The 23,081-nt window shown below is 36.7% G+C and overlaps 1 protein-coding gene across 3 annotated transcripts in view; it reads right to left on the minus strand.

Moving 5' to 3' along the window:
• SKIC3 (SKI3 subunit of superkiller complex) overlaps positions 1-23,081 on the minus strand; it is a 145,392-nt gene that overhangs the window by 21,905 nt on the left and 100,406 nt on the right. For all 3 annotated transcript variants that reach the window (XM_060093167.1, XM_060093165.1, XM_060093166.1), the window contains exons 28-35: positions 21,208-21,301; positions 18,539-18,616; positions 15,493-15,617; positions 14,343-14,466; positions 4,469-4,690; positions 3,085-3,157; positions 2,159-2,212; positions 1,811-1,922 (exon numbers count right to left, since the gene is read on the minus strand). In XM_060093167.1, the coding sequence (XP_059949150.1) occupies positions 1,811-1,922; positions 2,159-2,212; positions 3,085-3,157; positions 4,469-4,690; positions 14,343-14,466; positions 15,493-15,617; positions 18,539-18,616; positions 21,208-21,301 (882 nt within the window). The remainder of the gene's footprint in view (positions 1-1,810; positions 1,923-2,158; positions 2,213-3,084; positions 3,158-4,468; positions 4,691-14,342; positions 14,467-15,492; positions 15,618-18,538; positions 18,617-21,207; positions 21,302-23,081) is intronic.

Below are 23,081 nucleotides of genomic sequence, written 5' to 3' on the forward strand. Positions count from 1 at the left end.
TGGAACACATACTTCTACAAAATAAGGCATCTAAATTAGATGATGGCTCAGGTGCCCTCAGGTCTAAAATCCTATAATTCCAGTTGAAGTGGAATCAATTTTTGTGTTTGTAAGATTAAGTGAACAACTCATTTAAGGATCTTAGAGTATTCTATAGTTTAGATTTTGGGAGGGGGATGGACATTAGCTGGCAGCAATTTCTTCTGTCGCAATTCAAAAGAATTGCTGTCTTCATGAACTCTTCTACAGATAACGAGCAACTCAAATTCCCTATGAAACAAAGTGATAATATAAATATTATACATATATATGTGTATACACATATATATATAATTTATACATATATATGTATATACACATATATATATATAATTTATACTATATATATATATATATACTAGAAACCTAAAAAAATTTTTAATATGGTTTGCTAAAAATACCTTTTAATATCACAGAAGCACTAATCTAACAGACATTGGATTTCTTTCCATTCAATTCTAAATTCCTGGGATTATATTTAAATTTCTGAAAAGATTCCTTGGAGTACCATCTATCAAAATTGTACTTTGTCTAACTAAAGATCTACAAAGCTTAGATGTACAGGTACTACACATAACTACAATTACATTCACTTTCACTGGACTCCAAACAAGTCTCAAATAAGCACTCAGCTTCATCAGTCAGTCCCTGTTTTAAGCTTCCTATGTGACTCTGCTTCCTTGTTTATGAATTCCCCGGATAATATGGGAAAATCAGAGAAAATAATTAGAGAAGATCTTAGCTGGGCAATCTCACCTTTCTTAAGTGTATGCCACGTACACAATCAGAGGCTAACATCTATCATTCTAGATCCACGGTAAGAATTCTTGAGAGTAATTCTATATCTAATACTTGTTTGGGAACACCTTTAAAAATCAGAAACTTACCTAACATAGGACATAGATAAAACCAAATGTTTAGGATTTCTTTTTGTTCTATTTCAAAAATGAAAGAAAGAATAAACAACAGGACATTGGTCTGTTTACTCGTTTTATAAAATAATCTCTGAAGTTTAGTTAGGATCCTTATCATTTATTGTGAAGATAGTACTGAACCTGTTCTTTGTATGTTTCCCCACAGTCCCTGGCCAAAAGCAATAGCATTCTGATCCAGCAAATGTCTGAAGTGCTCTGGGGGAATATACTGTTTAAAACTATATTTCATGTTAAAAATAACATTATGTAAAAATATATCCCATAACCCTACTTTGTTAGACATTCCAATCCTCTATAGCATTTCTCCAGCAGTGGTAACGGAAGCATGCTGATGCAGGTTATATGCAGTTCCTCAGTGCCTTTTGTGACCAATGGCATACATACGACTCTGGTTAGAACTAAGAAATTAGTTCAGGTGAGGCCAGCACCTTGGCAGTTCTAACAGTTACCATAGAAGACATATCTCCACTCTTCAAGAAGTTAACTACACATAAAAATAACTAAACATGTTTATTAAATAATTTAGTAGCTATAAATAAACCTCATTAAACCAGACTGATGGAAAACAGAAATAAAACCACTTTTTGAAAATATATAATTCAGAGTTTCAATAATGGTTAATGAAGTATCTTTAAACAGATATTCCTTTGAGCCTGCTTCAATAACTGATTATCTCTTAAATATCAGTAGCTGAACGTAGTAATCAAATAATATGCAAGACCTTAAAATATTTTAAAATTCCCTTCTTATTTCATAAAAGCACAAACTTTGCTTCTTTAACACAAATGCAAGATGGACGGAATCCTAAATAATGAAATGGATCACATTATATTCACCTGGAGAAAGGAGAGCTGCCTTCTGAATGGCCTTTAGTGCAGTATTTTTCTCACCATCTGCTGAACTGCTTCCCACAGCCAACTGATTTACTGCAGTGTATAGTAATGCCTTCTACAAAGAGCAAGGAAGGGTGTTAACCAATTCTCTTTATAGCTCCCTGACTTTCAAAGTGACTAAAAGTAGTACTATATTGGATATGATGTGACCCCTAAGCCTAAGAAGAAAAATTATTCATCAATAATATTAGTTAACAATATTATTTAACAGTAAATAATATTATTTAACATTTCCAATGTTAAATAATAATAATATTATTTAACATTTCCTTTGAATTGGGGCAAACTAACCTTTCCATGATTTGAGTCCAGAATATGAGCCACATTTCCTGCTACCGCACCTCCCTATAATAGTAAACAAATTATTACTTATATAAATGCATAAACTTTCACAAAAAAAGTAAAAATTAAGACTGATAAAATCAGTCATTTTATTAAGTCATTTGAAAGGTTCAGCTTTATCACATTTGTAACTTTTAAACTCCTTAAGTACCAACTTTAAAAAAGCAGTTTAATATTTTTATAAAAGAAAATCTTTTCTACTATGATCAGTTCAACTCTGCTCTTTTAAAATATTCATTAAAGGTCCAAAAGTTACATGACTTTACAATAGTAACAAACAAATATACAATTTTCTAACAGTATACAAGATTGTGAAACAAAGACTGAAAGAAAAAAAAAGACCACAATACTTATTTTAAGATAAACTAACATAGTTTTACTCCATGAAAATTTAGTATTTTTAAAATGTCCACAGTTCCCAGTAAAATAAGTAACTAGAGTTCAGAGCATCATGAACCTCATCACCACCACCTCAATATTCAACTCAGTACTAAAAGTAAGGAAAATATATGCAGCACGATAGTTTTCATAAAGTCGATCTGAAATCCTTAATTTTTAAAAATTCAATTAGACATTTTACCTGGAAAAGAAAGTGAATTATAGGAATAACATAACAACCTATACATGTTCAAAAAAGTCCACCTCCTTCTTTGTATCTTCCATAACACCCAGAGCAGTACAACAGTACATGGAAGAAAATCTGTGTACTACTTGTTGAATGACTAATGAAAAACTTCACTAAATAACAGAACTCCCTTGCTCTATTAGTTAATTATTTTCCAGAATGATAATGTTAATATTGATACTTTAAAATTATATTATATACCACATCATAAGTTATATTATCTTTTGCCAGAATTTAGAACATTACTCACCTTTGCATTTCGTTGAGTATACTGAGCAACTACTCGGGACAACAAAGACCAAAGAGCAGCATCAGCTGGGTTACTATAATGATCATCAAAAGCAGAGGGCTTAGAGATGGTAGTTACTTTAATCACAAAAAGTACCCCCCAAAATCAACATTTTATTTAGTATCTAAGTTAAAAATCTTTTAGACATCTAAAGCAAGTTCAAATTAATTCTCTACGTGTGGTTAAAAATGACTGAATTTTTAGAAACATACTTTATATCTCCTATATACACCTACAGCTTTTATTAAAATAAGAAAGAAAAGTCAGCAATGTGATGATTACAGAGCCATGAGATCCAATTAAGAAAGGTTAAGGAGGGCCTCCCTGGTGGCGCAAGTGGTTGAGAGTCCGCCTGCCGATGCAGGGGATGCGGGTTCGTGCCCCGGTCTGGGAGGATCCCATGTGCCGCGGGGCGGCTGGGCCCGTGGGCCATGGCCGCTGAGCCTGCGCGTCCGGAGCCTGCGCGTCCGGAGCCTGTGCTCCGCAGCGGGGGAGGCCACGGCAGTGAGAGGCCCGCATACCGCAAAAAAAAAAAAAAAAAAAAAAAAAAAAAGAAAGGTTAAGGAAATTTTAATGTTGTGTTCAAAGAAAACACAGAGATGAGAACTGTGGAAGGAAAATAAACTACAGATGTAGCACTTTACTGCTAAAAATAAACCTAATAAATAACCACTGTTGCTAGTGATAGCAGCTTTCTATTTTCCAAATTTTGAATATTAATGAATGTTTGAGTGGCCAAAAAATTCCTAAAACCATCAAACTGGACGGTATCAGATAACAAACTGACAATATCACAAACTTGAGAATTTGTAAGGGCTTTCATATTAAAACAAGATGTGGTACAGGAGAATTTGGGGAAAATGTTTTGTGGCCAGTTACAGGTCCTGTATGAGTCCTCCATGTATAAACTGCCTTTACTCAGTATTTCTAATTTTTTTAAAAAGCTTAAAAATCTTTGTCAATTTGTCAAAAATTCTATCTTTATTCTTAAAATTTGCATTTATTGTATTATTAATGAAGTTTCAGGTATTTTCTTGTATATTAACCATTTTTTATTCCTTCATTTGTGAATAAACTTTTCATGTTCTTGAAAAAAACAACAAGATTTGTGCCTTAATCTGAAAGATTTTCTGTTCTCTCTTTACCAACTGAATTTTTTATTTAAATTGTTAGAGGTGAAATAACATGTAGTCAGTTACCTGATCCTATGTACAGTTTCATAAAACCACAACTTGGTTTCCAAATATATATGCTTACCTCATTGTATAGTCTTAATAAGGTCCAAACATCAAAGACAACTTCGTCAAGTATAACTAGACCCCAAGTTCACAAGTACAGAATTTACCTGTGAACAGCTTTAGATGCTTGTCTCTGCACTGCCACAGTGCGACCTTGCAGTGCATAGATCGCTGAAGTAAGAAGCCATCTCTTATAATCATTGTCTTTCTGTTTGCAGTGCTTCAGTAACTCATTAAGTGCAGCTTTTGACAGTGTTGCATCCTGCATTGCCAATCCTAGAGCACAAAGGGCTTGAAGGCTTTCCGTGGTTGGTTCTTTTAAGATAGAGCTGTAAATATATTTTTAATTGCCTATTAGCCATGAGTACAATAGTCTGTAACTATTAAAACACACTTAACAGTTGGTAGAAAAAACAATTTACTTATAGATTCACCAAACTACAGTCCAGCTTTAAGTTAACTATAAAACTAAGTTCCATGGTTTCTAGGAACAGTAATTTCCCTGGATTTCTTTTTTTTTTTGGCTGTGTCAGGTCTTTAGTTGTGGCGCGCGGGCTCTGCAGTTTGCGGCACGCAGGCTCAGTAGCTGTGGCGCGTGGCTTAGTTGCCCCATGGCATGTGGGATCTTAGTTCCCCAACCAGGGATCAAACCCATGTCACCTGCATTGCAGGACGGATTCTTTACCACTGGACCACCAGGGAAGTCCCGTTTCCCTGAATTTCTGAAGCAGTTAAAAGTACCAATGGCCTTCGCAGAGCATCAATAGCCAAATTTCCTTTCTGGTCATTTTATCTACGTTTAGAAACAAATATACAGCACAGTCTCTTTGGGTCACAGTTCTAGGTAAATAATTAGAAAATTTCGCTAAAATCTTTAGTTCCAATAAAATCCTAAAAGGTATGAATAATAAAGAAAAATCCTTAACCTAAGATCTGATTTTTATCATTCGCAAAAAGCTCTTGTCTTATTGTTCTGTGGTATTTGAAACAAAAGCAATATATAATAATTACAAAAACTATCTATATCCACCATATTCCAAGTAAGCACATTTATAATTGAAGGAGAATTTAAATTTTGTATGTAAACATCCAGCTTTTTTCTTTTCTTTCTTCAGCCATGAAATCTGATTTAGCCTTATGGAGGTAAAAGTTAATAATGTTTAGGAATACTTATTAATTAAAATGAAGAAAACCTTAGCTCTTTATAAACTTAACAGTACTTCTAATAATAATTATGAATGTTGTACTGTAATAAAACATAGGAACTTTGAAAATTTTGTTAAACAAAGTTCATTAAAATATAATATAATATAAATAGCTGTAACATTATAAAATATCACATACCTACCACTATGTCTTTCTATTATTTTGGGGGAAGGGACAACAAGCTGTTTAGAATTTGATTTTGACAAACAGCTACAAAGTCATGAATTTTCATGGGCACTTCTGGAGTAAACTTAAAGCATCCATAGTAACTCTTTTTACAATAAGGGTTAATAGATGGAGGCATCCAAATATGGAAGAATATCAATTAGTTATAGTCATTTCCACCAATATAAAAAATAAACCACACCATAAGTTGTAACTGAAAAAAAAAAGCAAATAGTAAAATATAAATTCCATTACTAACAACAAAAGAAGAAATTCTAATTTGTGCCTTGGTTCAGAAGAGAACAAACCTATATACTCTAGTATGTATTAATATACAAAATCTAGGGACTTTCCTGGTGGAACGGTGGTTAAGAATCCACCTGCCAATGCAGAGGACACGGGTTCGAGCCCTGGTCCAGGAAGATCCCACATGCTGCAGAGCAACTAAGCCCGTGCACCACAACTACTGAGCCTGCGCTCTAGAGCCCATGAGCCACAACTACTGAGCCAGCACACCACAACTACTGAAGCCCACACACCTACAGCCTGTGCTCTGCAATAAGAGAAGTCACCACAAATGAGAAGCCCGCGCACCGCAACAAAGAGTAGCCCCTGCTCACCGCAAGTAGAGAAAGCCCGCGTACAGCAACGAAGACCCAATGCAGCCAAAATATATATATATATATATATATATATACAAAATCTAAATTATTACTGAAATGACTACATCCCATTAAGCTAACACATGCTGAATGCACGGTACCTGCATGTTGTCCTGTACCACGTGCTAGAATTTTACATGTAGTTATTTATATCAAAAATTCTATGATGCTGGTAACCAGATTTTTTCCCCTTATGTATTGAACTTATTCACACTCTGCCTAAGCACCAAGGACACTGCTTTGTTCCCAACATAAGAATGCCAAACAAGATCAATAAAGAACGGGTAACTGAATTATTCATAGAAAGGAAGTCAAAGAAAAGAATGCCAAGGGGCAGGAAAGGGAGCAGTTTGCAGTGTTAAGTTTGAAAGATGACATGCAGAGAACCAAAAACAAAGAAAAAAACATAGATCAGAAAATACACCTAGCCCTGGATCCAACAATGCAAAAAAAGGAGGTAAAGGTCTTCCCTCATAAGAGGAGGAAAGAATAAGAAAATATTCTACGATTTTCCCCACTTCTGCTAATGATCAAAACAGTTTCATTTACTGTTTTAAACAGTAACCCAAGACTAATCTAATCATAACTAATTTGGTGTTACTTTTGCTCTTGATTACTGCAGCAACATATTAGCATCTACGATTCTTTTTCTCAAGCTATTTGCAAATTTGGATATTCTGAACATATATTCACATTACATGAGTATATCCATGTAAAGTGACAAGATTTTTTAAATTCTGATTGGTTTTCTCAAAATAGCTAGGAGGAGGAGAAAGAACTGCTTATTTATTATACAAGAAAATTACTTTAATTGGGATGGAACAAAAGTATCACCACGAATAAACAAAACCAAAGCTTATCGTATAGAAGTCATTCTCAACTAGTACCATCTAGTCATCTCCATCCCACTAACCTTTGGCACGGGAGCATAATTTGGAGATGTGGAGGCACTTCTTTTGTTTCCACAATGATTGAGGAGTGCTGTTAGCATCTAACAGACGGGGGACAAGGATAAGATCTTCCTTCAAAGGGGGAAACAATTCTGTACTATGAAGATCTGTACCACTGAAAATGCCAACAGAGCACTCATTGATAACCACTGTCCAATAGCATCCATTAATCATCTCCTGCTTTTTAAGGAATTAAGGTCAACTTTCCCCCCGACAAAAAATTTCGAAAAGTCAAAAAACACCATATATGGCCTCCCTGGTGGCGCAGTGGTTAGGAATCCACCTGCCAATGCAGGGGTCATGGGTTTGAGCCCTGATCTGGGAAGATCCCACATGCTGTAGAGCAACTAAGGCCGTGTGCCACAACAACTGAGCCTGTGCCCTAGAGCCCGTGAGCCACAACTACTGAGCCTGTGTGCCACAACTATGAAGCCCATGTGCTTAGAGCCCATGCTGCACAACTAGAGAAGCCACTGCGATAAGAAGCCAGCAGAGATTGGAACAAAGATGGCAGAGTAGAAGGACATGCTCTCACTCCCTCTTGCAAGAACACCAGAATCACAACTAGCTGCTGGACAATCATTGACAGGAAGACACTGGAACTCACCAAAAAAGATACCCCACATCCAAAGACAAAGGAGAAGCCACAATGAGACGGTAGGAGGGGCACAACCACAGTAAAATCAAATCCCATAACTGCTGGGTGGGTGACTCACAAACTGGAAAACATAATACCACAGAAGTCCACCCACTGGAGTGAAGGTTCTGAGCCCCATGTCAGGCTTCCCAACCTGGGGGTCCAGCAACAGGAGGAGGAATTTCTAGAAAATCAGACTTTGAAGGCTACTGGGATTTAATTACAGGACTTCAACAGAACTGGGGGAAACAGAGACTCCACTCTTGGGGGACACACACAAAGTAGTGTGAGCATCGGGACCCAGGGGAAGGAGCAGTGACCACAGGGGAGACTGAACCAGAACTACCTGCTAGTGTAGGAGGGTCTACTGCAGAGGTGGGGGATGGCTCTGTCTCACCATGAGGACAAGGACACTGGAAGAAGAAGTTCTGGGAAGTGCTCCTTGGTGTGAGCCATCCCAGAGTCTACCATTAGCCCCATCAAAGAGCCCGCATAGGCTCCAGTGTTGGGTTGCCTCAGGCCAAACAACCAACAGGGAGGGAACCCCGCCACACCCACCAGCAGTCAAGTTAGTTTTACTGAGCCCTGCCCACCAGAGCAACAGCCAGCTCTACCCACCACCAGTCCCTCCCATCAGGAAACTTGCACAAGCCTCTTAGATAGCCTCATCCATCAGAGGGCAGACAGCAGAAGCAAGAACTACAATCCTGCAGCCTGTGGAACAAAAACCACATTCACAGAAAGATACACAAGATGAAAAGGCACAGGGCTATGTACCAGATGAAGAAATAAGATAAAACCCCAGAAAAACAACTAAATGAAGTGGAGATAGGCAACCTTCTAGAAAAAGAATTCAGAATAATGATAGTGAAGATGATCCAGGACCTCGGAAAATGAATGGAGGCAAAGATCGAGAAGATGCAAGAAATGTTTAACAAAGACCTAGAAGATTTAAAAAACAAACAAACAGAGATGAACAATATAATAACTGAAATGAAAAATACACTAGAAGGAATCAGTAGCAGAATAACTGAGGCAGAAGAACGGATAAGTGACCTGGAAGACAGAATGGTGGAATTCCCTGCTGCGGAACAGACTAAAGAAACAAGAATGCAAAGAAATGAAGACAGCCTAAGAGACCTCTGGGACAACATTAAATGCAACAACATTCGCATTATAGGGGTCCCAAAAGGAGAAGAGAGAGAGAAAGGACCCGAGAAAATATTTGAAGAGATTATAGTTGAAAACTTCCCTAACATGGGAAAGGAAATAGCCACCCAAGTCCAAGAAGTGCAGAGAGTCCCATACAGGATAAACCCAAGGAGAAACATGCCAAGACACATAGTAATCAAATTGGCAAAAATTAAAGACAAAGAAAAATTATTAAAAGCAGCAAGGGAAAAACAACAAATAACATACAAGGGAACTCCCATAAGGTTAACAGCTGATTTCTCAGCAGAATCTCTACAAGCCAGAAGGGAGTGGCATGATATACTTAAAGTGATGAAAGGTAAGACCCCACAACCAAGATTACTCTATCCGGCAAGGATCTCATTCAGATTCGATGGATAAATCAAAAGCTTTACAGACAAGCAAAAGCTAAGAGAATTCAGCACCACCAAACCAGCTCTACAACAGATGCTAAAGGAACTTCTCTAAGTGGGAAACAAAAGAGAAGAAAAGGACCTACAAAAACAAACACAAAACCATTAAGAAAATGGTCATAGGAACATACATATCGATAATTAAATTAAAAGTAATGGATTAAATGCTGCAACCAAAAGACACAGGCTTGCTGAATGGATACAAAAACAAGACCCATATATATGCTGTCTACATGAGAACCACTTCAGACCCAGGGACACATTCAGACTGAAAGTGAGGGGATGCAAAAAGATATTCCATGCAAATGGAAGTCAAAAGAAAGCCGGAGTAGCAATACTCATATCAGATAAAATAGACGTTAAAATAAAGAATGTTACAAGAGACAAGGAAGGACACTATATAATGACCAAGGGATCAATCCAAGAAGAAGATATAACAATTGTAAATATTCATGCACCCAACATAGAAGCACCTCAATACATAAGACAAATGTTAACAGCCATAAAAAGGGAAACTGACAGCAACACAATCATAGTGGGGGACTTTAACACCTCACTTACACCAATGGACACATCATCCAAAATGAAAATAAATAAGGAAACAAAAGCTTTAAATGACACAATACACCAGATAGATTTAATTGATATTTATGGGACATTCCATCCAAAAACAGCAGATTACACTTTCTTCTCAAGTGCACACGGAACATTCTCCAGGATAGATCACATCTTGGGTCACAAATCAAGCCTCAGTAAATTTAAGAAAACTGAAATCATATCAAGCATCTTTTCTGACCACAATGCTATGAGATTAGAAATCAATTACAGGGAAAAAAACATAAAAAACACAAACACATGGAGGCTGAACAATATGTTACTCAATAACCAAGAGATCACTGAAGAAAGTGAAGAGGAAATAAAAAAATACCTAGAGACAAATGACAATGAAAACACGACGATCCAAAACCTATAGGATGCAGCAAAAGCAGTTCTAAGAGGGACGTTTATAGCTATACAAGCCTACCTCAAGAAACAAGAAACATCTCAAGTAAACAATCTAACCTTACACCTATAGGAACTAGAGAAAGAAGAACAAACAAAACCCAAAGTTAGCAGAAGGAAAGAAATCATAAAGATCAGAGCAGAAGTAAATGAAATAGAAACAAAGAAAACAATAGCAAAGATCAATAAAACTAAAAGCTGGTTCTTTGAGAAGATAAACAAAATTGATAAACCATTAGCCAGACTCATCAAGAAAAAGAGGGAGAGGATTCAAATCAATAAAATTAGAAATGACAAAGGAGAAGTTACAACAGACACCACAGAAATACAAAGCATCCTAGAAGACTACGACAAGCAACTCTATGCCAATAAAATGGACAACCTGGAAGAAATGGACAAATTCTTAGAAAGGTATAACCTTCCAAGACTGAACCAGGGAGAAACAGAAAATATGAACAGACCAATCACAAGCACTGAAATTGAAACTGTGATTAAAAATCTTCCAACAAACAAAAGTCCAGGACCAGATGGCTTCACAGGTGAATTCTATCAAACATTTAGAGAACAGCTAACACCCACCCTTCTCAAACTCTTCCAAAATATTGCAAAGGAAAGAATACTCTGAAACTCATTCTATGAGGCCACCATCATCCTGGTATCAAAACCAGACAAAGATGCTACAAGAAAAGAAAATTACAGACCAATATCACTGATGAATGTAGATGCAAAAATCCTCAACAAACTACTAGCAAACAGAATCCAGCAACACATTAAAAGGATCATACACCATGGTCAAGTGGGATTTATTCCAGGGATGCAAGGATTGTTCAATATACTCAAATCAATCAATGTGATACACCATATTAACAAATTGAATAAAAATGATATGATCATCTCAATAGATGCAGAAAAAGCTTTTGACAAAAATCAACACCCATTTATGATAAAAACTCTCCAGAAAGTGGGCATAGGGGGAACCTACCTCAACATAATAAAGGCCATATACAACAAACCCACAGCAAACATCATTCTCAATGGTGAAAAACTGAAAGCATTTCCTCTAAGATCAAGACAAGGATGTCCACTCTCATCACTATTATTCAACATAGTTGTGGAAGTCCTAGCCACGGAAATCAGATAAGAAAAAGAGATAAAGGAATACAAATTGGAAAACAAGAAGTAAAACTGTCACTGTTTGCAGATGACATGATACTATACATAGAGAATCCTAAAGATGCCACCAGAAAACTACTAGAGCTAATCAGTGAATCTGGTAAAATTGCAGGATACAAAATTAATGCACAGAAATCCCTTGCATTCCTATACACTAATGATGAAAAAGCTGAAAGAGAAATTAAGGAAAAACTCCCATTTACCATTGCAACAAAAAGAATAAAATACCTAGGAATAAACCTACCTAGGGAGACAAAAGACCTGTATGCAGAAAACTATAAGACACTTATGAAAGAAATTAAAGATGATACCAACAGATGGAGAGATATACCATGTTCTTGGATTAGAAGAATCAATATTGTGAAAATGACTATACTACCCAAAGCAATATACAGATTCAATACTATCCATATGAAATTACTAATGGCATTTGTTATGGAACTAGAACAAAAAATCTTTAAATTTGTATGGAGACACAAAAGACCCCGAATAGCCAGTCTTGAGGGAAAAAAACGGAGCTGGAGCAATCAGACTCCATGACTTCAGACTTTACTATAAAGCTACAGTAATCAAGACAATATGGAAAGCCCAGAGATAAACCCATGCACCTATTGTCAACTAATCTATGACAAAGGAGCCAAGGCTGTACAATGTAGAAAAGACAGTCTCTTCAATAAGTGGTGCTGGGAAAACTGGACAGCTACATGTAAAAGAATGAAATTAGTACACTCCCTAACACCATACACAAAAATAAACTCAAAATGGATTCGAGACCTAAATTTAAGACTGGACACTCTAAAACTCTTAGAGGAAAACATAGGAAGAACACTCTTTGACATAAATCACAGCAAGATCTTTTTTGATCCACCTCCTAGAGTAATGGAAATAAAAACAAAAATAAACAAATGGAACCTAATGAAACTTCAAAGCTTTTGCGCAGCAAAGGAAACCATAAACAAGACCAAAAGACAACCCTCAGAATGGGACAAAATATTTGCAAACAAATCAATGGACAAAGGATTAATCCCCAAAATATATAAATAGCTCATGCAGCTCAATATTAAACAAAAAACAACCCAATCCAAAAATGGGCAGAAGACCTAAATAGACATTTCTCCAAAGGAGACATATAGATGGCGAAGAAGCACATGAAAAGCTACTCAACATCACTAATTATTAGAGAAATGCAAATCAAAACTACAATGAGGTATCACCTCACACCAGTTAGAATGGGCATCATCAGAAAATCTAGAAACAGCAAATGCTGGAGAGGGTGCAGAGAAAAGGGAACCCTCTTGCACTGTTGGTGGGAATATAAATTGATACAGCCACTATGGAGAACAGTATAGAGGTTCCTTAAAATACTAAAAATAGAATTACCACATGATCCAGCAATCCCACTACTGGGCACATACCCAGAGAAAACCATAATTCAAAAAGACACATGCACCCCAATGTTCATTGCAGAACTATTTACTGCAGCAGTATTTACTATTTACTATTTATAGTCAGGTCATGGAAGCAACCTAAATGTCCAGCAACAGACGAATGGATAAAGAAGATGTGGTACATAAATACAATGGAATACTACTCAGCCATAAAAAGGAACAACATTGGGTCATTTGTTGAGACGTGGATGGATCTAGAGCCTGTCATACAGAGTGAATTAAGTCAGAAAGAGAAAAACAAATATCATATATTAACGCATATATGTGGAACGTAGAAAAATGGTACAGATGAACCAGTTTGCAGGGCAGAAACTGAGATACAGATGTAGAGAACAAACATATGGACAGCAAGCGGGGAAAGCGGCAGGGGTGTGGGGATAGTGGTGTGATGAACTGGGCGATTGGGATTGACATGTATACACTGATGTGTATAAAATTGATGACTAATAAGAACCTGCTGTATAAAAAAATAAATACCATAAAATTTAAAAATTAAAAAAAAGAAAAAGAAGCCTGCACACCACAATGAAGAGTAGCCCCTGCTCACTGCAACCAGAGAAAAGCCCATACGCAACAACCAAGACCCAACGCAGCCAAAATTAAAATAAAATAAATTATTTTAAAAAATATACCATATAAGTAATCACAGATATCAGAGACTGTTATTTTATTAAATTATTCCAAAAATAAAGAAACAGTTACAATTTATATTGGTGTATATACACATTTTTAAAGACTCAACTTTAAATGAACTTTATCAGGTTAACCTGAATAGGAAAGAGGAGAAAAAGTCTCTTTGGGAACTTATGGGGCCAAAAACAAGCCAGTTAATGACTGCCTTCATTAAAATTTTATGATCCTAAAAGATCAGCTGATCAATTACTAGTTTAAAAAAATATATAATACACACAGAGTACAGGATGGTTTTGAAGGATTGGATGAATCCAGAATTAAGAATTAAGCCATGATCTCTAGCTCCACCTGTGACTGTCAGTTCAGAACCAGGTGGGTCCAATCCCTTTTGTTCACAAAAATATTCCTGAAACATTAAGAACTTCATTTTACGTTCCTCCAAATTTTAACCCAATATTTAAGTATCTGGTCATGCCGAGTGTTGATGTCAACTATACATACCATTTAAATAACAATGTCTTGGCTACGTCCATTTTTCCTTGTTTATACTCCGCTATTGCCAGAGCTGTCAAGATATGAGCTTTGTCTTGCTCTGATTCAACAGTAGACAAGGCTCTCTCATAGGCTGTTACATAGAGTTGGAAACAAAAACAAAACAATATAAAAGCAATCCCGACTGACAAATGGTGGGATTTTTCCTTTCCTAATACTATTTTTTTTTTTTTGTCGTACGTGGGCCTCTCACTGTTATGGCGTCTCCCGTTGCGGAGCACAGGCTCCGGACGCGCAGGCTCAGTGGCCATGGCTCACGGGCCCAGCCGCTTGGCAGCATGTGGGATCTTCCCGGACTGGGGCATGAACCCGTGTCCCCTGCATCGGCAGGCGGACTCTCAACCACTGTGCCACCAGGGAAGCCTATTTTTTAAAAGGGTCTAACTAAAATTACATCTTATTGTTCCCTTGCTCTCAAGTGAATGGAATAAAAATTTAGAATATCTAACTTGGTTTAGCTGTTCCAAGGTGATTCTGGGAATATCATTTGGGTTATTATGTGATATTTCTCAATTTCCTTCTTTAGAATCTACAGGTAGGTTTGAATCACTATCTTCAAAAGAAGTGGAGGTCTACAGCCATTGAGGTATCACCCACATTCCCATGTACAGAACAGCAACTCCATTAAGCAGTACTTAAAATGAGCTGCACACACATAGGCTGGGCCATATATGTGAAAATGCACTCAACAAGCATTTTTGGAGAAACCAAAATGTATTATTATTAACAATGGTTGAGGCCTTCATTTATCAGAAATGTACATTGAAACACTGTAGAGTAGTAAATACTTGATTTCAAATGCTACCTTATACATGTACCCTAACTGATCTTGGGTCTGTTTCCTCATCTAAATAATAAAGATAACATTCAGTTCGTAACACTGCTAAAAGGACTATTCATCATAATAATGTACTAAAGGAAGGAACAGATAAAAAGTACCTCTTAACGTTCCTGACTTTTAGTCAGATTTTTAATAAACATTGCAACCCCTACCCCCATCTTAATATTACATCTTTCTGTATGTAAGCTCATCATGATTAAATTCTTCTCAGCTCTGGAAAAGTAGAAAGTATCCTTTAGCTTTAAGCAACGCACTTACCTTTGCTGCTCTCTTTATACAGACCCTTCATAAATAAAGCCAATCCAAAACCTATGATGTCTTCTAACTCCTCAAGGGGTGTTGACTTAAAAGCCTGGATAGCTTTATCATATTCACCAATAGAACTAAGAAGCAAAACATAACTTACTTTTAATATCAAAAAACATTTTGGCTTATATCATCAAAATTCAGAAATATTATTATACTAAAGCTCTTTTAACAACTTTACCTACTTCATCTATCAGTGTTAAAGCTGTAGAAAAGCCTTATATTAAAATAGAAGGCATATCACTTATTTCAAACAGGATGCACTAGGGGGATTTAACTTCACACTTTCCTTTTAAATTATGGGTGAAAATGAACAGTTCTGCTGAATTACAAACTTTTTTTTTAACAAACTTGAATTAAACTGTTATAAAAATAATTTCAAGTTGACTTTGATATAGAACTCTAATTTTTTAAGTTTAATATATTAGTTAAATATTACCCTATGAGCATCTTTGACAAGCTTAGCAAGTCATAACCAAACCCAGCCTCCGTGTAAACTGTTTATCTGCACATCCATTTTTTTGGAGGGCATATAGATACACTAAAATCCCACAGACAAAACTATACATTATCTTTTCTGTATTTAATAGGAATAAAAGTAAAAATTGTTATACATGATACTAAAGTAGAATGCTTTTTAATAACAGCAAAATAAAAAAATGTATTTTGTTTACTTAAAAATGAAGAGAAGCTGCCACCACCTGGAACAGACTCACTGTACCTTTGAGACTCTGATTTCTGGTATCTATCACTATAATCAGAAACTGCTTCTATTTTTTTTTTTTTTTTTCTTTTTGCGGTATGTGGGCCTCTCACTGTTGTGGCCTCTCCCGTTGCGGAGCACAGGCTCCGGATGCGCAGGCCCAGCGGCCATGGCTCACGGGCCCAGCCGCTCCGCGGCACATGGGATCCTCCCAGACCGGGGCACGAACCCGTATCCCCTGCATCGGCAGGCGGACTCTTAACCACTGCGCCACCAGGGAGGCCCACTGCTTCTATTTTTAATGTGTTATTAGAAAGCTTTTCATAATATCTTTTTAATCTTGGAGGTGTGGGTGGGAGCTAAAAATATAGGCAATATTTGCTTCTAAAATTAATTTTATGAAGGTGAAAGAATTTAAAAATCCATTAACTCAAATTTTGATAAATATTTAATGAAGGGAAGAGGACTACCTTAGATTGTTTATAGATACATACATGTATTTTTTTAATTAATTAATCTAATTTGTTTATTTTTGGCTGCACTGGGTCTTAGTTGCTGCACGTGGGCTTTCTCTAGTTGTGGTGAGAGGGGGTTACTCTCCGTTGCGGTGCACATGCCTCTCACTGCAGTGGCTTCTCTTGTTGCGGAGCACCAGCTCTAGGAGCACAGGCTTCAGTAGTTGTGGCATGCGGGCTCTAGACCGCAGGCTCAGTAGTTGTGGCGCATGGGCTTAGCTGCTCTGCGGCATGTGGGATCTTCCCAGACCAGGGCTCGAACCCGTGTCCCCTGCATTGGCAGGCAGATTCTTAATGACTGTGCCACCAGGGAAGCCCCCCATACATGTATTTTTAAAGTATTTTTTTAATGAACACTATTTTCAAACATCTGATAACTTTTGTAGAGAAAAGAATGGAACTAGAGAAGGGCACAAGGGGCTTCAACTTTATTTGTAACTTTTTTTTTTTTTGAAAAAGAAACCTGAAACCTATTAACAGAATTTTAAGATCTGTTATATCTGAATGGTGACTATTCATTAAATTATGCTCCATACTCTATTGCTGTGTTTTGCATGTTTAATATATTTCATAATAAAAACAAATCAAAAAGAAATCAGATGACCTATTTTCAATGGGAGGTATAAATTTTCTTCTAAAACAGTTACATTATATGAAACATCTAACTACAGAGAACAGATACTTTGCTCTATACAGTTTCTTACAACAAAATTTTGGAACTGACAGAGCTCTATCAACTCCTAAACACAACGATTTAAAAGAATTAAAAGGGGCCTCCCTGGTGGCGCAGTGGTTAAGAGTCCGCCTGCCGATGCAGGGGATATGGGTTCGTGCCCCGGTCTGGGAGGATCCCATATGCCGCGGAGCGGCTGGGCCCGTGAGCCATGGCCGCTGGGCCTGCGCATCCGGAGCCTGTGCTCCGCAACGGGAGAGGCCACAACAGTGAGAGGCCCGCATACCGCCAAAAAAAATAAATAAATAAATAAAAGAATTTAAAGGAGAAGCAATCAAAACAGGGAAAATTTTCTGTCTATAGATATGATTCAGTTATATGGTTATAAAAGAAACGAACTGGCTACCTCCGATTTCTACTATGTAGCTCCTTAAAAGATGTAGGTACTAATCCCAAAATATCAAACTATAGTTCTAATAATGTGTTTCAAACTGGAACATTCAATTCTGGGGCAGCTCTCAATTTGAGGAATGCCTCCTTGAGCCAAAAGTCTTCCTCCCATTAACACTCCTCCTGTCCCAACCAAGTTCTATCCTCTGAAACAATTGATTTCCAACCTTTTTTTTTTTCAGTCTTTTTTTTGAAGTCGGAAGTCTTTGAGACTCTGAAGAACGTGATATTGCTCCCTCCCCACCCCCAAAATGCACACATACAAAAATTTTTGTGTACTATCTCAAAAGGGTTTCTGGACCCTTAATCCCACCCCCAGTTTAAGAATATACATCAAATCAGAATAAATCTAATCCTCTTCCAATTAACTAGGCTTCTACTATTAGAAACAGTAACTACCTCTCCTGTCTAGTTCACAAACATCAGTGCTAAACCCGGTCCTCACAAAGGACACTGGGGCTCGGGGTCATTACAGGGACAGGACACTGTTAACACAGCTTGTTACAGTGGGAATGATGTATCCTGGGGGAATGTCATCATCGTACTCATTCATACACAACCTGCTACTCTGGAAACTGGTCATCACCTCACTAGCCCCATAGCTTTCACCAGAAAAACCTGTTAGATTCATGGAATTAATGGGAAAAATATGCTTACCATAACAATCTGCCATAATTTCTTATTGTAACATTATAAGCATCTCTGTCTTCTGCAGTCTGTAACAACAAAATTGCCCTTTAAAAAAAGGACAAGGTATTTTAAATTATCTACGTGCAATAGCATTCTTTTACTCATCCTCCTTAACTGAATCTACAGATTTTTGTTTTCTTCATTTAATTCTACTAATTATTTAACTAGTTCCGTAACAGCTTATTTATATTTTATTAAACTGGTACCACAAAAGCACTTAATAGATTTTAGATTGTCAGGAAAATAATAAAAAGTGACCTCTTAATAAGAGAAATCACTTACCATACTTGAGCTTTAAATATTCCAAAGATTTTAATCTAAACATGGGGAACAACTGGGTTGATGTTTTAAAGTTTTGACATATTTGAAGTATATAGAATTTGAAGTACATAGTACACTCTTAAAATTATTTATATACTAGAAGTTTGAGGTAGGAAGCCAGGAAATCAAGTGCTTTCATGTGCCTTTACCTGCTACATACAGAAAGATATTTAAGCAATAATGAATTCAGAGACAGGAATGAGTCATCAGGAGTCTCAAGAGGCTTAGAATAAATACAACATGCTGACAGCCCATATTTTTACCTTCTCATGCTCAGTCCCCTTTGGGCAAGGAGGGAAATGTCTCAACAACTAAAGGAGTTGGATATTTAATGACTTTTTTTTTTCTGTTAAAGATTAGCCAGGGAGAAATAGCCAAGAAAAGCTTTTAATGCCCCTGATGTTACATGAAAAACAAAAATTTGCCAGAGAAGTCTAAAAGACAGTATTACAGAAACAGTATCATATTAAAGACTGTACCTGTGGTTAGATTTATACCTAATTTGTAATTTCAAGTCTCAAATACTTGTTTAAGGAGAAAACAACAGTGGTGATCAGTCAAGAAAGAGTGGTGTATATCCAAGTGACCATGGAGTTGCCATTTTAAGCAAAGGCATAACCAGTGTTAGACTCACAATATTTGTGATTATAATGTATACCAAAAAAAGTAGCAAGCATTCTAAAGCTGCCTAGTTTTCTCTGTTTAAAAATCCTGCTCACTGTTGTATCCTATCAAATTTCTACAGTTTCTTTATTAGTAACTTTATTGTAATGTTGAAAGAAATAGAATTGTGGGTTTTCATAAACCTCTCTCCACATACACCTGGCAAAATAACTTCTTGATTATACAGCCTCCAGTACCATCTAGTGATTACTTCTTTAACTACAGAGAGATCCATACAAGGATGGCAAAGCATTTGGGACAACTCGATTATTTATTATCTGACAAGGCTTCTTCTAAATATCTGTTTATTTAGATTTAGGGCAGTGATGTGCCTCAGAGGTTAGGCAATCAGGCCTTTTAACTTTTCGTCTAGTACTCATGAGATCAACAGTGATTTTCTTATTCACAGATCGATAAATTTTTTTTTAATTTTTTATTTATTTTTGGCAGCGTTGGGACTTTGTTGGTGCACGGGCTTTCTCTAGTTGTAGCAAGTGGGGGCTACTCTTCGTTGTGTTGCACGGGCTTCTCACTGCAGTGGCTTCTCTTGTTGCAGAGCACAGACTCTAGGTGCATGGGCTTCTGTAGTTGTGGCACGTGGGCTCAGAAGTTGTGGCTCGCAGGCTCTAGAGCACAGGCTCAGTAGTTGTGGCAGACGGGCTTAGCTGCTCTACGGCATGTGGGATCTTCCCAGACCAGGGCTCGAACCCGTGTCCCCTGCATTGGCAGGCAGATTCTTAACCACTGCATCAGCAGGGAAGCCCCACAGATCAATTAATTTGTAGAGAATAAAACTTCAAGTTGATTTCATTTCCTCTCACTCTCCCAGCTGGTCATCTCACTCAAGCATGCTGTCCTTGTTTCTTCAACATACCAAGTCCACTCCTGCTTCAGAGCACTTGTTCTTGCTGCTCCTTCTGCCTGGAATGCTCCTTCCCTGATAACCAAATGGCTTATGGCCCCACTTCATTCAGGTCAGGCCTTAATTGCCTCCTTAGGAAACCTACCTCTTAAACCTATCTCAAATTTGCTGCTTGCCTCTCTAGTGTCTGGTCCTTTACTTTGATTTTCTTTCCTAGCAATTGTTACCATCACAGATGTTTATTAGCTTACAATGCACCTCCCCTCCACCAGAATATGAGCTCCATGAGAACTGAGCCTGTGTTTGTTTTAATTCACTGCTAAATTGCCACTGCCAAAGGACACTACTTGACACATAGCAGTTTAACAAATATTTACTGAATGAATAAATACGATATAGTAGACATTAAAGTGATTCAAAATAACATGTAATTTTTTCTCATGCTTTAAATCTCATTTCTTCTCTGAATAAACACATCTTTAATAATAAAGCAAGACAAACTGTAAAGGGACAGATTTTTCTAAAACCTGAGGGGATTTTTGGTTTGGTTTTTATTTTTTCTTCTCTCTCTGTCTCTCTCTTTCTCTCAGGTTGAGCAATAGAAATGAAAATATAGCTGAAAATTTAGAACTGTATATTTTCATATACAAAATGTAATAATAATAAACAATGAAAGATCAGGAAAAGAATCAGAACATTTTATTAGTACCTTCCTCATGAAAATGAGACTATACCTTAAAAAGGCCAACTGACAAATAAGGACCACATTTCAATTAAAGGGAGCCTTTACCTTTGGTATGCATCTGCTGCTTCCTTCTTCAGTTGTAGATGTTCATTTAAGTAACCCAACATTGTGAAAGCTGGAGCATAATTCTGAATTCTTTCTGGAAATCCAAAAATATCTTTTCTTTGCATGTGCATAATGGTTGTGTTTGTAAAATATGAGTTTTATTTTCAACTTTTTTCAATATTTTAAACACTAGATTATTTCCTGAGGTCAGGGGCATTGCTAAGAATAGTAGTCTGATTTTATCCTGACTATAAAGTATCAGTACTCTTTTAAATTATTGAGTAACATCTATAGTTACATATGGCTTCTACTTATGTTTTAAAGTTTAAACACTTTTTTATTCCCAAAGGTATAACAATTTGAAATCATAGCTCATGTTAAAACTGGTCATTTGAATTGTAAGGAAATCCAGTTCTTTGGCTAGTCACTTAAACCTTCCTGTGATTGAGTTTAGCAACAATTTCTCTTGGTGGTTCTGTTCCAATTTCTATGTATTTTTTAAAAAAATTCAGTACTGTACTCTAGAAACAGAAGATGATTTGGGCACTTTCAGTGTAGTATTTTGAATTCTAATGTCAAAAAACATCATATATCTACTAATGTGCAGGGAGAAAGAAACACATCTGATCAACTTAAGTTGTGTTGGGAAGCAAGCCTTCAAATCTCTTCAACTGTTTAACAGTAGAGTATAATCACATCTTATGTGATGGTTAGGTTCTAACTGTCAAAGCATAAGGTAAAAATCACATGGGTAAAGTGATTCTTGCAAAATTCTTAGGTCATCACACAAGAAGGTCACCAAACTGAGTCAAATTAAGAGGAGACCCATAACCTTCATCCACTCTCACCCTGAGGCCAACGGTCAGCAGGACAAATGATTTATCTGCATTTTCTCTTGTCCCCCCCTCTCTTTTCTGCTTCTAAATTAATATTTTTTTGGCCAAGCACATATAATTGAATTTGTTAAATGAATATATGATACGGCTCCACTACAGACTCAAAAACCTAGCTATTTATACCTGTCAGAGACTGTTTGTTGTTCTAGGTATCTGAATTTTGCAGAAAGCTAAAAATTTACCTCTTTATGTAAACCCTTCACAAACGTTTCCCATTCTGTAAGGAAACCTATCAGTGATCATACACTTTCTCAGAGGCTCTAGGTATTCATTAGAGTCATTCATTTGGGCACACTGCATAACATTTTAATGTCCCAAAGTGCTGATGTTTATAAATGAACTGCCTTCTAATCAAGTGCCCCAGGCTCAATGCAGGAAGAGTATTACCATCCTGCATATTACAATGATGAGGTATTTTCTCTTCTGCTTTTCAGTTTATCTGATTCTTCATATTATTCAACTGTCAATATTACTGCTTAAATGCCTTGCTTCTTTATTAGAATTTTGCTGAGTGATAAATAAGATGCTAGTGAAACTAACATTTCTTGAGCATCTAGGATATGCCAGGTACTCTGCATAACATTTTATATATATCATCTCATTAAACCCTAAGCAACAGATACTTTCACTCTTGTATTATATAGGTAGGAAAACTAAAATTCAATTTGGTTAATAAGCCCAAGGTTTCATCATGGCTACTAAGTGGTGGAGCTGAGACTAAACCCACTATTAGTTTTATTAAGGAAGAAAGTTATTACAATAGATGGTTAATTAAATTTCACCATTCTGTCCTTTTCCTAAGGCTAAACATATTTTTCCAGTATGTTGAAGAAAGATCAGGTGTTAAAGTGGGACGTTAAAGGCACTGGGTTTGGAACTTAAAGCATATTACCTCATTGAATTCTCAGGTCTTTGCAACCTCAGTATTATTATCTCTACTTCCCAAGATTAACAGAAGTTAAGGGAAGTAAAATGCTT

The sequence above is a fragment of the Mesoplodon densirostris genome, chromosome 3 (genome assembly GCF_025265405.1).
Source record: "Mesoplodon densirostris isolate mMesDen1 chromosome 3, mMesDen1 primary haplotype, whole genome shotgun sequence".
NCBI lineage: Eukaryota > Metazoa > Chordata > Mammalia > Artiodactyla > Ziphiidae > Mesoplodon > Mesoplodon densirostris.